This window comes from Dipodomys ordii, unplaced genomic scaffold (assembly GCF_000151885.1).
Source record: "Dipodomys ordii isolate 6190 unplaced genomic scaffold, Dord_2.0 Scaffold164, whole genome shotgun sequence".
NCBI lineage: Eukaryota > Metazoa > Chordata > Mammalia > Rodentia > Heteromyidae > Dipodomys > Dipodomys ordii.
The window spans coordinates 2,471,301-2,487,639 of record NW_012267380.1 but is presented as its reverse complement, the minus strand read 5'-3'; the positions used below and the strand labels follow the sequence as shown (position 1 = coordinate 2,487,639).

Genomic DNA, 16,339 nt, shown 5'->3' with positions numbered 1-16,339 from the left:
GTGAATTCTCTTTGAGATGGAAGAAGGCAGTGACCTTACATCTGTAGAAATCAATGGAACTGGGGGGGAAAATTACAGAAAGCAAAGAAGCCACAGAGGTTTTGTTTGACTCCCACGTGGGTTGGCGGGCTTGGCCACACTTGCTCTCCTGCAGACTGACTTGTGTTGCTGTGCCGTGGCCTCTCCCCTGCCAGTCAAAGGCCCTGGTTCCCGTGGCTCCCGTGGCTCCAGTGCTAGGGCAGCTCAGTCCAGTCGGGAGTGTATTTGGAGATGGGCCTGGGAGGCGAGCAGGGTTAGACAAGGGCCTGTGGTGGCCCCTCATGATGCAGTGTGGGCCTTTATGGCTATCGCCTTCCAGGAGCTTGCTCTGTCTCCTGCCTTGGGACACGGGGGGGGGGGAGAGGAGGTTGCTGTGTGCAAGCGAGAGAGGAGGAGAGGGAGAGGGGGTGGGGGAAGGGAGATCACCAGAGTTCGCCATGCTGCCATCTTGATCTTGGATTTCCAGGTTCTAGACCATGAGAAGACATGTTTTGTCCCCCCCTGGAGAATGGGATCTATTAGAGCAGGCAACTTGGGTTGGCTGCTAGGGAATGGCTGTTCTAGAAACTACAGGATGGGTGCTGGGCCCCGGCAACAGACCCTGCCGTCCCAAGAGGCCTTGTCTCTGGCGACCAGCTCTCCTGTCTTTTTGGGAAGTGGTCTAGGACTCTGAGTATGACATAGACGACAAAGCGAGTGGGACTGTAGCTCAGTACTGCACACAGAACTCAGCGCACAGGGGTCTTCAGAGAACGATGTAGAAATCTGTTAGAGTAAAATCCTTCCACATTTAGCTATGGGTCAATAAATACTAAGCCTTGTTCCAGATGTCCATTGGACAGGAGATTAATATCCACAATGTGCCAGGATCCTGGAAAATTAACCAACCTAAAGGACAAACAATCCAGGCACTTGGTGGGCAGTGGCATGGAAGAGACGCTTTCCACATGCAGAAGTACGTGTGGCCAGCAAATCCATAAGCCACCTTCAACCTCAGCCTGGGGTGGGGGGGGAGGGGATGGGAGTCCCTGAGCCCCCACCTGGCCCCAGCCCGCCCCTGAGGAGGGTGCTCGTCCTTCTGCGACAGCCAGGTCTGCTTGGGATGTGGGAAGGGGAACACTTGCTCACTGAGGCGGGAGTGTAAATTCGTGTAGACACTATGGAGGGCATCATGGAGGCTCCTTGGAAAATTCAAAACATAACTACCCTGTGAGGCCCCTGCGCCGCTCGGAGAACAAGCACAGGAGAATCAAAGTCAGCTGACCAGAGTGACACCTGTGCACACACGTGTGCGGCCGCCAGGATCACCACAGCCAGCTGGGGAAGGAGCCTCAGTGCCGCCACCCAGCTTCCCTCCAGTGAGATATGGGGGTCTTAGGACTTTCCTGCTCAGGCTGGCCTGGAACTGTGTGTGGGTCCTCCTGATCTCAGCCTCCTGGGCAGTGAGGACAACAGGTGGGAGCCACCGGGCACCTGGCCAGCTGAATCTTTTGTCTGATGGCTTTCAGTAAGAACAATTGCAGGCCTTTGCCCCGAACTTCCCTCCGGGTGAGGGGCTGTGGACAGGCAGCCGTAGGCAGGGCTTGCCCTCCCTTGTCTACCACCTGGTCACAGGGTCCCCACACCCCTGGCTTTGGGGTCTCTGTCCTGCAGCTAGCTGTGGTCCAGGCTTCCAGGAGGGCATAGCTTCAGTTGTTAAACTCCTGTGAATGTCTCTGTAGAGATGAAATGGAGCGCGGCGCTGGGTGCAGAGAGTTCAGGAGAGCAAGTGTGCAGTTGTAACGCGTCTGTCAGCCACTGCCGGCAGAGCGGACAATTATACATGTATTATGTATAGGAAGGAATGTAAACATATGCTGTAGGTAATCGTCTTTTTATAGCTCTGATTATGCTCTACATATCATTTTACAGCCCGGCCTTACAAACGCAATGCAGGAATGGAGTAGCACAAATCAGTGTAAGTGGATGCAAATAAGTCCGGGCTGTGGGAACCCTGGTGTCTGCATCCGAGGGAGCCGCCGTCGGGGGACAGGCAGCTGACCGAGCGTCATGCTCCGGGGATGGGGCCCGGCTCTGGCCTCTGCCGGCCATTGCATCTCCGACTTGCCAGGCCAGGGTCGCTCGGCTCTTGGAGCCACCTTTCCCTCTCACTCCTGCCAGGCCTGCTTTTATATGTGAGCCTTTGCATTCATGGCTGGCTGGAGGGAGTGCTAAAGTCTTTCATTTCTTTCTTTCTTCTATTTTTTTGGTCGGTCGTGGGGCTTGAACTCTGGGCCTGGGCGCTGTCCCTCAGCTCTTCAGCTCAAGGTGAGCGCTCTACCACTTGAGCCACAGCACCACTTCCTGTTTTCTGGTGGTTTATTGGCGATAAGAGTCTCATGGACTTTCCTGCCCGGGCTGGCTTTGAACTGGGATCATCAGATCTCAGCCTCCTGAGTGGCTAGGATTATAGGCATGAGCCACCAGTGCCTTGCTGTCTTTTGACCCCCCCACTGTGAAGACCCCGCCTCCCTCCCTCCTCCGGTGGGAACTGTCTTAGGACAGGTGCTTTGTTCTCTTTGTAGAACTGATTTTTTTTTTTTGTTCTAACGATTTCAAATTCCAACCGGAGGTTCATGCCTGTCATCCTAGCTCCACAGGGGGCTGAGATCTGGAGGCTCTTGGCTCAGTCTTGTCAGAAAAGTCTTTGAGATTCCATCTGCAAAATAACCAGCAAAAAAGCTGGGCTGGAGGCATAACTCAAGTGGTAAAGCACCAGGGGTGAGCATGGGTAGTGGATATGAGGCCCTGAGTTCAAACCCTGATACCACAAAACAGGAAGAAAAGGAAGGAGGAAGGAAATGAGCCTGTGCGTGGAGATGCAGTGTCTAGATGGGGTGTGGACTGGCAGCCTTCATTTTGGGGTTTAAGACCTGGAAGGGGGAAAATGTTTTTCTGTGCAAATGCTGGTGGAGAAAGGTCTGCCCTGGCCGCTGCCTGCCCATGGCAGGTCCCGCCCTGGCTCTTCTCACCTTGTCCACTCCAGCTCTCAGTGCCTGGGCTGGACCATCCCAGACTTCTCTGCCCAGCCAGACCCTCCCTGTGTATGCTACCCGAGCTGAACTCTAGTCATCCAAATGGTGAAATCAGGAAGTGGCGCTGTGGCTCAATTGGTAGAGCGCTCACCTTGAGCTGAAGAGCTGAGGGACAGTGCCCAAGCCCTGAGTTCAAGCCCCATGATCGACAAAAGAAAAACAAATAACCAAATGGTGAAATCACTGCTGGCTGGGCACAGTGGCTCACGCCTGGAGCCCCAGTTGCTTTGGAGGTGGAGGTAGACATTAGGTCTGAGAGCAGCTCAGGCAAACGTATGAAATGCTAGCTGAGAAACAACCTAAACAAATGACTAGAAGAGGGGGTCAGCTGTCGGGGGGCTTACCTAATGTGTGCAGGGCCCTAAGTATCATCAAAACAGGCTGGGCCAGGCACCTGTGGCTCAGGCCTGTAATCCTAGCTACTCAGGAGGCTGAGATCTAAGGATTGCCGTTCAAAGCCAGCTCAGGCAAGGAAAGCCCACGAGACGTTGATCTTCAATTAACCACCAGAAAACTGAAAGTGGTGCTGTGGCTCAAATGGTAGAGCACTCAGGCCCAGAAAAAAACAAAAACAGGCTGGGGCCTTGAGTACCCCCGAAAGGAAAATACACATTCCAAAGATTTATCGTTGAAGTATTCTTAAGCTCCCTTCATGCACACTCTGACAGGAGAATACTTTGCTGTTGAATATATATATATATATATATATATATATATATATATATAGAGAGAGAGAGAGAGAGAGAGAGAGAGAGAGATAAAATATTATTTTGCATGTCCTGGGGTAACTCGGTCTGGGCACTGAGCTTCTTTGGCTCAAGGTGAAGCACTACTACTTGAGCCCATAACACCACTTCTTTCCTGCTTTTTTTGAGTAGTTTACTGGAGCTAAGAATCTTGTGTACTTTCCTGACCAGGCTGGCCTTGAACCACAATCCTCAGATCTCAGCCTCCTGGATAGCTAGGATGACAGGCCAGGATGATTTCAGTATTTTCAGGTTTCTCTTTTCTTGTTCTTTCTTATTTTTTTTTCCATTTTAGATACAATGCAATGAGATACTTGACTGTATGGAAGTCTGCTGAGGGAAAGAGTAAGAATTATGTGTTGGACTCGACACATAATTGCTAAGTTGCTTTGAAGGGTTGCTTCACAGAGTATGGGTTCTATTACATGCTTGCCAGTGTTTGGGGCAGGGGAGGGAAGGAAGGCAGGCAGGCAGGAAGGAAGGAAGGACATAAGGAAGAAGGAAGGAAGGAAGGAAGAGGGAGGAGAAATAATAGATAGAGAAATGCTGATTCCCCCCTTCCCATCTCTCTGACCCAGAGATTGGCTGCAAAGGCCTGGCTTGACCTCACAGCTCTCCACCTACTTTTAAGTGCTGGGACTACAGGCGTGTACCTCCATGCCTGTGTAACAGAATCTCTCTCTTTTTTTAAAAAACCTTTTTCTTTGGTTGGTTATGAAGTCAAGTATTGTCTTTCACATTTTTTTTTTTAGTTATTTTAGTTCTTTCCAGTTTTGTGAATTTTCTGTTCATGTCACTTTTAACCCTCCCTGTTACCCCTTTTATTTATGCTCTTTAGAGTAGCTAGAAGTTTATATTTTTATACTGGTGAGGTTACTTAGTCATTTCCTTTGAATTTTCTTTTCTTTTTTTTTTTTTTTAATTTGACTGTGTCAAGAGCGAAAGCTGGGTTGAATACACGCACACAGAGTCACGGTAGGTTTTGATTATTTAGTGGACTTTTTTTTCCCCACACTTGTTTGTTTTTCCTTTATGCTTCTTGTAAGCAGTCTTGGCTTTGTTCCTGTCGGGCTTCTTTGGGCTGGATTCTGGGGTATTATTCCCACATGGCGCGTGGAGGCCTGCCCTGCTCCTCTTCGTCCAGTGACAGCCTCGGTGGCAGATCCACAGTGAGGAGTGGGGCGCTGGCACCCTGCAGGTGGGTGTGGAATGGGGGCCTCGGCTGGGGGGAAGGCACCACATCATCCCTGCACCTGTGCTGCGCTGTGAACCCGAGAAGTGGACACCCACCCTGCCATGCGGGCAGGGGTCCGCGCCTGTATGCCTGTTGTACTGGCGTGCGGTCCCGCGTGCCTGGCAGATGATAGCAACCAGCTTCCACCGCAGCCACACTCAGGAAATGGACAAAAACCTGAAAAAAAAATGTTGTTCAAAGCCAGGCACCCCTAGCTCATGTCCATAATGACAGGCACTCAGGAAGCTAAGATCTAGAGCATCACAGTTCAACGCCACCTCAGGCAGGAAAGTCTTTGAAACTCTGTCTCCAAAATAACCTGGAAAAGAATTGGTGTGGAGGCATGGCTCAAGTGGTAGCGGGCCAGCTGTGGGTAGAAACCACCCAGCAAGAGCAAGAGGTCCTGAGTTCAAGCCCTGGGCTCAACCTCCAGTACTGGCTCTGGTGTGGAGAGTGTGGCCAGTGTGTGGCCGGCCTGGCGGGGCTACCGCTATGGTCGCTGGGCGGGTGGAGGGTGTTGTTGGGATCTGACACAGATGCCATTTTCACAAAGACTGGAAGAAAACAACTGCTTTTAAAAAGGAACTTGAGCTATGGAAAGACCTGTTTTGCTATTGGAGCTGTTTCCACCCTGATGTGATTTTGCCGCAAAAAGAAACGACAGAGTGCTGTGATCGCAACGTCAGAGCTGAGAAATTAGGAAATCTGAGACCAGAAATTTGCCAAACTGCTTAAGAAACTTCCAAGGGAAGAGACGGATTTTTTTATTTTTAATCACATTGGCTTTTTAGTTATTTTTCAGGTAGGGTCTTGCGTTTCTTTTTTAGCCATGCTGGCCTTGAAGTCCCTGTCCTCCCGGATTCCAGGTCCATGGAGGGGTGAGGGGAGGGAGCCTGGGCTCTCCCAGAACTTGCAGTAAGGGTTCCGGACCTCTGCCGCATGGTGGGGAGACCACCCCTTCCCGTACTGCCTCTTCCCTTCCTAGGCTGTGGACACAGGGCAGAAGGTCCCAGTGGGGGGCGGGGGGGGGACTTCCTGAGGCTCGGGTGGCAGCAGGGGACGTGGGGGACAAGTGGAATCATGGGAGTGTGCATGAAGCAGGTCTTCTAGGAACCTGTGGGAGGGGTGACTCCTATTCCTGAGCCTGTTGCGTCCCTTGGGGGGATGTGACTTCCATACTTGAGCCTGATGTACCCTGTGGGGAGGTGTGACTTCCACTCCTGAGTGTCGTGTGCCCTGAGAGCAAAACACTGCCCTTATGAAGGGCATGTCTGGGTGTAGTGGATCATGCCTGTAAATCCCAACACTTAGGAGGCTGAGACAGGAGGATCTTGAGTTTGAGGCTAGCATGGATCTGTTTGAACTAAAAAGCTCCCGATGTTTCCTTCCTGCTCTGTGGGCTGTGTGAATGGGACACCCTGTTTCCCAGGGGAGGAAGCACACGAGGGGGTCGATCTGTCACAGCAAGGTGTCTCATTTCTGGGTATTCCACCATTTCTGTGACACTCCTTCCAATCATGAGAGAGCATTTTCCAGGCCAGTCCCACATACCTGTAATCCCAGCCACTCAGGGACTGGAGGATCCCTGGTTCAAGGCCAGCTCTGTCATCTTAACCAGTATGCTACAAGGAGGTGTAGGTTGTGGTCTGAGACCATTGTATACAAAAGCACCAGACCCTTTGTGGCAGACAACAAAAACACAGGGGCTGGGGCATGGCTCAGGTGGCAGAGCACCTGCTTAGCAAGCCCAAGCCCTGAGTTCAAACCCCTAAACCTCCCAAGTTATTTTCAGACCCAGGAAAGGGGCAAAGGCCCCCTTGTTGGTCTGAAGTAGTGATCTGACCACAACTGAAAAATGAAGGAAGAAGTCAGAGGAATTCTGGGGGGGACCTAAGAGTTCTGGGGAGAGGCACAGGCCGTGGGGTCCTGGGGCAGAACACAGGGCAGGAAGGAAGGGGCGGGGAGCAGGTGAGTGGCCTGGTGTGAGTGATCCTGTGCTGTCCCCGCAGGGAGAAGATGCCCTTCCACCACGTGACCGCCGGCCTACTGTACAAGGGGAATTACCTCAACCGCTCACTCTCGGCGGGCAGCGACAGCGAGCAGTTGGCCAACATCTCCGTGGAGGAACTCGATGGTGAGAGGCAGCTCCCCACCCAGGGCGGCCTTGGGGCTGGGGACCCGAGGGAGAGGCCTGGGCTCCAGGCACCCCGTGGAGGTGTGGCTGTGGAAGAGCTCAGATAATGGCAAAATGACTTCTTTGTATGGACGGGTGGACCTGCAGTGGGAGCGCTCCATTTTCCTTGGATACGAGTAGTCTTGAATGTGCCATCGCATGTCGGTGGTGTACCCCTGTAATCTCCACACTCGGGGAGCTGAGGCTGGAGGACCGGGGAGTCCCAGGCCACCAGGGCCCACCCACCAGACTGCCTCTCCACAGTGTGCTGTCTGTCTGCCAGCTGGCTGGGTCTTTACCACTGGGGACAGGGAGGGGGAGGGGGACCCTCCTGTGTCCCCACTCGTGTGGGCATCCTCGTCTATGAGCCATCTCTTGATTTGCCCCTGGTGCTTTCAAGCTGCCCAGACAGAATGCTGCTCCCAGTGGAGCTCAGGTGTTCAGGATGATGGGGGTGGGGTGGGGGTAGAAGTAAATGTGGGGACACCGTGTCAGAACTCCCCCAGGACAGCGTCCTGACAAAACAACACCCTGATCAGAAAGCAGCATTCAAAAGAAGGAGGAACTAGGATCCTTAGTGATGTGTTTCTTGCACTTCAGAGTCACCTCCGGCATTGCCACGCGTTTGCCTTTAAGTGGCGTGTTCCATATGGCCGTGGCTCTTCAATTTATGTATTTATTTTCAGACAGTCTTGGGATGTCGTTCTGGAATGCGCAATCTTTCTGCCTCAGCCTCCCAAGTGCTGGGATTACAGGTGTGCATACGTATGCCTGCCTGAAGCTGTATTTTATACTTGTGTAACATCTCAGGAGGGTTCCCGGGGCTGCCAGAGGCAAACTGGCTTGGCCTCAGCAGGAAGTGAGGGGTCGGGGCAGGAAGGAGCCTAGACCCTAGGTGGCTTTGCCTCCTCTTGTCTGGCGTGCTTATCTGCCTTTTACAGCGTGTGCATTTATGGCAGCAGAGGATGCAGGATGCACAGATTGGCTGGGTCCAAGGAGAGACCAGGAGATGTTAGAGCTGCTGGGTGTGACCTTGGCAGGGGGCGTGGCTCAATGGTTTGATTAACCATGCAGGGTGCGGCTCATCTTTAGGGGTGTGGCTTGGAGGCAGCTGTGGGGCTTATGATGGGCATGGCTGGCAAAGAGGGCTCATGGGTGGGGGTGTGGCAGGGCACATTGGTAGCCACGGGGCTCGTGTGTGGGTGTGGCCAAGCAACAGGGGCGGAGCTCATTAGAAGCAGGTGTGGCCCAGCATCAACGGGCATGGCCAAAGAGGGGCGGGGCACATTGGGGTGGCTAGGGGGTGGCTGGTGAGTGGGGTTGTGGCCAAGTGGCAGGGGCAGAGCTCGTTGGCCGTGGGCGTGGCCCAGTGATAGAGCAGTGCCCTAGCATGCACAGGGCTTGGGTTTGATCCCCAGCCCTGTGGGACAATCACATGAGCTGGGCCTGGTGTGGACAGGTTTCCTGGGCCACTGCTGGTCACTGTGGCCTGGCCTAAGGGGGTGGCCAGCCTCTGGGCTCCGGGCTCTTCCCAGGTGGCAGGGCGCATGGTGCCCTGGAGCACAGGCCTGAAGGCCTGCCTGTGGCCCTTCCCTGGGGCTGTGACAAATCTCCCAGGCCAGCAGGGAAGCCAGAGGCAGGTGGAGGGTGAGCCCTGCCCAGCTTCTCGGTACCCTGGCCTGTCTGGGAGGCCCACCACAGACCTTCGAGATTCGGGGGGGGGGCCCAGGTCCCCTGATGAGCATGTAGACTTCAGCTTTGGTCCTCCTGTCAGCACCTCCAGAGTAGCCGGGATTATAGGCTACACCACGGCAAGCTCCTGTTTTTGTTTTGTTTTCTTTTGTTTTGGTAGTCCTGGGGTTTGAGGCCAGGATCTTGCCCTTGAGCCACACCTCCAACACAGTTGAGATGGGGTCTTGCTAAGTTTTTTTGCCTGTAACTTTGATTCTGCCATCTCCATCTCCCAGGAGGTGGGATTACAGGAGTGCTCCACCGCACTCAGCCCCAAGGGGGTCCATTTTGAGGAGACTGCTGGCTGGATCTCACCCTTGCACCCTGACCCCTGTGGCCCCTCTGGCTGGTGTCTGTGGGTTGTGGGGCTCCCTCTGGACATACAGGCTGCTGGCGGCCTGAGGCAGGCAGGCAGGGTGAACCTTTCAGCCAGGACAAGTGGGAGGGATCCAGTGTCCCCTCCCCCTTCCCTGAGATCAGGCTTGGCCTGGTGAGAAAAGCTGGCACTCAGAGACAGAGGCTGGCTGGTAGAGATGAGTCTGTCCTTCAGAAGGAAAGCTTCATTTCTGAGCCTGGAGAGGGGGTGTTTATTTCCCTTCAGGAGATTCATTCTCCTTATTTATTGATATTGCTGAGGTGAACACTGAGTTATGACTGCTTCTGCTGTGTTGCAAGCACCCTGGGGCTCCGGGACAGTCTGGCTTTAGCGTGGCAGGCGGGGGTTGAAGGCGGGGGCTTAGCTCTGCCTGGCTGGGGTCAGCCGAGGGGGCCATGAGCACAGGGTCCCCAAGGCAGTGGCTGCTGGTTTCTCTCAGGGGCGGCCAGACACTGAAGTTCTGCCCATCAGGGCCTTGCGTGCGTGTCCTCAGAGGAGACAGGGAGCGGCGTGCTGGGCATGATGGCTGCTGCAGTGCTTTCGGCAGGTGCTGCAGGCACGGGGGGGGGGGTGCTGAACACCATTCTCCCAGCCGACTGCCGTGGGGCTTCAGAGCTGTTCATTTCTGCATCCCCCTGCCCGCACATCCCTTCCTACTCCTACACCTTCTGGACCTGTAATGAAATGCCTGAAGAGAGGAGGCTGCGGGATTCCGGAATGTAGGGGCTCAGTCCAGGGAGCCTCTCACATGGAGCCACCGCAGTGGCGGGAGCCCAGGGGAATGGGGAGGGGCTGGGTGTGGTAACAGCTGGCTCCCTGGGAACCCACCAGGGGCCTGAGAGGGCTGCTGCTCCTCCTCAGAGCCATGCCCCACAGTGGGTCGGCCTCCTACCGAGTCCCAACTCTTAAAGCCACCACCCAGGTTTCCGTCCTCACTCAGGGAACAAGTCTCCCACACTCACACTGTGTATCCATCCATCCAGCGATGTATCCACATCCACCCATTCATCCACCCACCAATCATCTACCCGCCCATCCATCCATCCATCCATCCAGATATTCATCCACCCATCACCCATCCATCCATCAACCCACCCATCCATCTACCCATCCTTCCATCATCTTATCCATCCATCCATCCATCCATCCAGATATTCATCCACTCATCACCCATCCATCCATCAACCCACCCATCCATCTACCCATCCTTCCATCATCTTATCCATCCATCCATCCATCCATCCATCCAGATATTCATCTACCCATCACCTATCCATCCATCCATCAACCCACCTGTCTACCCATCCTTCTATCATCCATCCATCCATCCAGCTATGCATCCACCCATCACCCACCCACCCACCCACCCACCCACCTATCCATCCTTCCATCATCCATCCATCCATCCAGCTATGCATCCACCCATCACCCATCCACCCACCCACCTATCCATCCATCTATCACCCATCCGTCCACCCATCCATCACCCATCCATCCATCCATCCACCCACCCACCCACCCATCCATCCATTCACCCATCAATCCAGTTATCCATCCATCACCCATCCATCTATCCACCCATCCATTCATGCATCCACCAATCAATGCAGCTATACATCCATCCATCCATCCATCCATTCTCCATCCATCATTCTGTTCATCATCATTCATCTATCACCCAGCTACTGTCCATTGTCTGTCCACCATCTATTCATCCACTCATCATCCAACTGTCCACTCATCATCCAACTATCTATCATACTGTTCACTCATCATTCATCCATCAACCATCTGTCCATTTAAGGAATGTTTCCTCAAGTGTTTCATGTAGAAGAAGAAAATTAAGAAAAACAATATTCAATGCTTGTCCCAAGTCTAGCCAAGGAATTTATATATATACAAAATGTGTTAGCAATCCCTTCCCTCCCCTCCCCTTCCTTCCCTACTTTGGCCCAGGCTAGTCTTTTTTTTCTTTTTTGCTTATGTGGTGCTGGGGGATCGAACCCAGGGCCTCATGCATGCAAGGCAAGCGCTCTACCACTGAGCCACCTTCCCAGCCCAGCCCAGGCTATTCTTGAACTTTGATCCTCCTATTTTTGCCTCCTAACTAGCTGGGATTCAGGCATGCACCACCACACCTAGCCCCCATTAACAGTAGCTTGCACTTTCAGAGTGTGTCATAGCGGATTTTATTAGATCTATAGGCTATATAAAAAATAGTTTTCTCGATTATTTAAAACCTGTTGGAATGTGATCTTAAGTTTCCCTCTACTCAAGTCTATTTATTTCCATTACTGTAGTGTTCTATTGTATATAAATGTACTTTATTTTTCTGTTCTGTTTTTTTCCTTTTTTTGATTTTTCATGGTATTAGGGTTTGAACTTAAGGTCCTACACCTGCTAGGCAGGTGCTCTACCACTTGAGCCATGCCTTCCATCCTTTTTGAGTTATTTTTCAGGCAGATGTCACTTTCTTTGCCAAGACCAGCCTTGGACTGTGATCCTCCTACTTTACACCTCCTTTGTAGCTGGGCTCACAGGTGGGCCTCACCACACCCAGCATTTTTACTGCTTGTGCTGTGCTAGGATGGCCTTGATCTCCACCTCTGCCTTTGTCTTTAGCTAATTTTCACATAGAGTCTCACACTTTTTTTTCCCCCAGGGCCAGCCTCTAATTATGACCCTTCTACTTATGTCCCCTGCACTACTGAGATTACAGGCATGTGTCACTGAGCCCTGCCCTTGGATACGTGCGCTGTTTTCCGTAGGAACTGTTGGGGCAGCCATGGTCTCCCATGGTCCTCTCTGGCCCCTCTCTCTCCGTTTCCTCAAGATACAGTTCTTTTTTTTTTCATTATTTAGAGAATACTTTATTAGTTTCTGTAATCAAACCCACGTAGATAAGACCTTACATATTTAATACAGTGTGTTTACCCCTGTACAAATGGAAAAAAATTAAGTTTAACATTTCTAGACCAATATGGCTATTAATTTCTGTACAATGCCAACTCAACACGGTAAACTGGGATACTTTTTCCAAAGTTGACAGCACAGTTAAAGTTTCCAAAAATTCAAATTATATATATTTATATATATATTTATATTTATATAAAAAGACCAATAATAGCAGTATGTTATGCATCAATAGCAGCAACAGCTTTTCCAGGTTCTGCAGTCATCTGAACAAAATTAGACATCCAGCACATCCATTAATAAAAAGAAAAAAAAGATAAAAAACAAAACCCCAGAAAAATGCGAAGTTCTGTTACTGTTGTGGTACCTGGCACCATTTTTTTTTATTAACTTCTCAATCATCATCTGGAAAGAAAACATTCTAGAGTAACATCATTAAAAACAGCTCTGATAAAGCACAGTCACTACTACATATCATAAAGCAGGTAAGATACAGTTCTTAATCTCTCCTAACCCATTATTTCATTGAGAACAGCGTGCCTGCAGTTTATGAAAATCTCTCTGTGCCGAGGCATAAATTAGGTATTTTTATTAAAGTCTTTTCCTCTAGGTTTTCCAGTTTTTTTTTGCATAAAATGACCTTATTTGTAACAATGTATATCTATATGGATACAGTGTATACACATATATCTGTAGATGTGTGTAAAATTCTATCTTTATTTTTAAAACTTGTGTGGTTTGAAATACATAAACGTTTATATATTGAATATAAGGAGTATTTTTCTTTTCATGTATATGTATATATGTGTGCATATATATTTACATACACATATTTACATGCCTTCCATCTACTTAAAAACAAAGGTTTTACAGCGTTTGTCTTTCTGTCTCCCTTCCATCAGAACACTCCTGCGTGTGCACATGTGTGTACACACATGTACACACACACGCGCACACACACACACATGCACACACAGGCTTTTCCCGTTCTCCCCACTTGTTGCTTGGCTCCTGTTTTATGATCTGGTCTCCATTTTTCTGTGGGGCTGGCCGGCCTGCCCACTCATGGAGACAGTGCTTTTCTTGGACCCCTGATTGCATTTTCCCACAGTATTTCCCCTTCTCGGGGCTGGATTCTGCAGGCCAGCGGGTTGGAGCTGGGGTTTCCTGCCTGGCAGCCCTTGGTGCCCTGTGTGCTGGTGCTGTAAGCCGGCTTGTCCTCGAGTGTCCTCATTGCCCCGGGGGAATGATGACCTTGCTCTAGTCTCGAGCCGAGTTACTGTTCTACCACTTTAACCGTGTGCAGGTTCAGCGTTGTGCTTTATTGGAGTTCTTTGAGTGGCGATGGTGGTGGGATTTGAACTCAGGGCCTCGTGCGAGGTGGGAACTCCAAAGGGCGTCTTGCAGGATCCCGAGGGGTGGTGCTATGAAGTGTCTGCTGGGTGCTTGGGGTGAGAGTTCTCCTGGGTCAGGTTGTTGGGGTTCAGTACCCCCACTTTCTGTTCCCAGTGCCAGAGCAGCTATTCCCCGGCGCCTCCCCTGTGTGTTGTCCTTGGACCAGCCTGCTCCTGTTCCTTCCCTTCGTCTTCACTGAAACCGAGTTAAAGCTCATGCCCAGCGCTTTACCTGTGTTCAGATTTATTGAAGTCCAAAGCTGCCCACTGACCGCCTGGGGCTGGCCTCATCTTGGGGCAAGGCTCAGGGCATCACCTGCAGCCTGTGGCCTCCATCCCTTCCACCGCCGCTGCTCTTCTTTGGGGCTGGCTGCTGCCTCAGTGGCCTCTCCTCCTGCTCCTTGGTGACCCGGGGTCGGGACGCACGGCTCCTGCTACCACGCAGGCCTCCAGCACTGGCTCACCCTGGGCTTCTTTCAGTGTGTTTTCCAGAGCAGATCTCATGCTGGCTTTCCCCCCGGCTGTCCTTGAACCCTCGGTCTTCCACCCTCCTGTTTCTCAGTAGCTGGGTTTTAGGCCTGGTCTATTTGCCATTTCTTTCTCCCTTCCTCCTTCGTGGTTGCCAGAAAGAGCATGCTAGCTTCCCACTCCACAGACACAAGGCCTGTCACTCATGGACAGAGCTCGGTGAGAGGCAGGAGGGGAGAGAGGGAAGCCACCTGCCACTTCCAGTTGAGCCCCACCCCTGGGGCTGCGGTGTGTGACTTAAGATCAGTCGCCCACCCTTCAGCCGAGGCCCGCCTTTGCCCCAGTGTCTCCCCAAGAACACCCCCCCCCGGTACTGTCTGTGAGCTGTCTGCACCAACACAAGGTTGTCATAGGGGTATAGAAAATCAATCTATATAGATGGATCTGTAATTTTGAAACCTCACAAGTTTGCCTTCTCTCTCTCTCTGTCTCTGATTCTGTCTCTGCCTGTCTATCTGCCTGCCCCTTCTCTGTCTCTCTGTCTCTGTCAGTTTCTGTTTGTCCCTTTTCTCTGTCCCTGTCTGTCTGTCTCTGCTGGTCTCTGTCCCTCCTCTCTGTCTGTATCTGTCTCTGTCTCTCTCACAGATACACACGTTATATTTGGAATTCAACTGTTGAAATGGGAAGGAGGCCACTGGGTGTGGCCCCGGGGACAGAGCCCTTGACAAAGTCCCTGGAGGCATATGCAGGGGCACTAAGGATGGGATCCACCTCCCCCATGGCCTCAGGACAGCATGCTCCTCCCCACCCCGTGTAGGCAGGACCTGGGACAACTGTGTCCCCCTACCCCTGGTGTGCTCCCCTCCCCTGTGAAGGCCAGACCTAGGACAGCAGGTTCACCCCATGCAAGTGGGACCTGGGACAGAGTGGGGCTTGAATCTTCAAGCACCTGAAGATCACAGGCGTCAGCCCCTCCCTGGAAGTCAGGGGAACACATCCACAAATCTCCCTCTATAAGTAATGGATGGGGCCAGGTGGCAGCGCCCCTGGAATCTCAGCTCCTTAGGAAGCAGAGGTGGGAGGGTTAAGGGCCCCAGCCAGCCTGGATTAAAAGCCAAAGGGCTGGGCTACAACCCGATGGGGAGGGCTTGCTGGGCCCCGGGTTCAAACCTCAGTACTGTAACGATAATCCACTGTACCCCATGATACTCACCCCACAGACTGGAGAAGAGGTGATGGGGAGATGGGGAGATGGCTCTTCCCAACTCTGAGTGCCAACTTGTTTGTTAAAGGAAGTTTTTGGGTGATAGAGAAGAAAGTTCTCTCTCCCTGTCTCCCTCTCCCCCCCCCCTATGTCCCTCCCCTCCAGTTGCTAAAATGAGCTGTACCAGAGTCATGGGGAATGCTGGCCAGGGGTGCCACCATTTGTGAGCTCAGGTGTGGGGTGGACTCCAGGCTGGTCCCTGTGATGGCTTCCATTTGCCAGGTACCTGCCTAGTACCAGGCCAGCCAGTCAGCCAGCTGGTCAGCTGGCCCCGTGGCAGGAGCCTCGGGGTGGCACACACGGCCAGCTGGGAGCACTTCTGAACCCGGAGCACCGTGGAGCATGGCAGCGCTTGGTCAGCAGCCCCTCTGTAGCTGCAGGAGGCTGGCGAGCTTAGCCTGTGCTGTCTGGAGCCCAGGCATGGGTGTAGGGGAGGGCATGTGGATGCCAGGGCCCAGGGCGCTGCTCCAAACTTGCATGGCCCCTTGTGGGCAGCCAGGGGCAGTTCACTAGCCAGCAGCTTTTGGAGCTGGGGAACTGAGCGCATCTGACTAATAGTAGTTTTATGGTAAGCCTTTCGAGGCCCATTGAGGGGTGTCATCTATTTCTAGGAAATGTGCCTTGGCCGGCTGCTGAGTCCTACTGTCAGACTTCTGGGTACCCTGAATATGCAAATGAAGGGATGCATTGTTTCAAGTTCTGAATCTCAGTGATGAGGTTGGCCCAGCCAGAGGGGTCATGTTCCAAACCAGGGCTATGAACCCTGGGTCTGTGTGCCCCGTAGAACTGTGCATCCTTTGTGTGTTCGTAGGTAGTATGTATGTATGTGTGTGTGTTTGTGTGTGTGTGTGTGTGTGTGTGTGCATGTGCGTGCGTGGGGTGAAGCTGGGGGTTGAGACCCACTTTCTGGGCTTCCCCATGAACCAC

The 16,339-nt window shown here is 52.3% G+C and overlaps 1 protein-coding gene across 3 annotated transcripts in view; it reads left to right on the top strand.

Moving 5' to 3' along the window:
- Caln1 (calneuron 1) overlaps positions 1-16,339 on the top strand; it is a 148,321-nt gene that overhangs the window by 35,630 nt on the left and 96,352 nt on the right. The window contains exon 2 of one of the 3 annotated variants that reach the window (XM_013033198.1): positions 7,107-7,227. In XM_013033198.1, the coding sequence (XP_012888652.1) occupies positions 7,107-7,227 (121 nt within the window). Of the gene's footprint in view, positions 1-7,101; positions 7,228-16,339 lie in introns of those variants that run through there. The other 2 variants (XM_013033200.1, XM_013033199.1) reach the window with 2 other exon arrangements.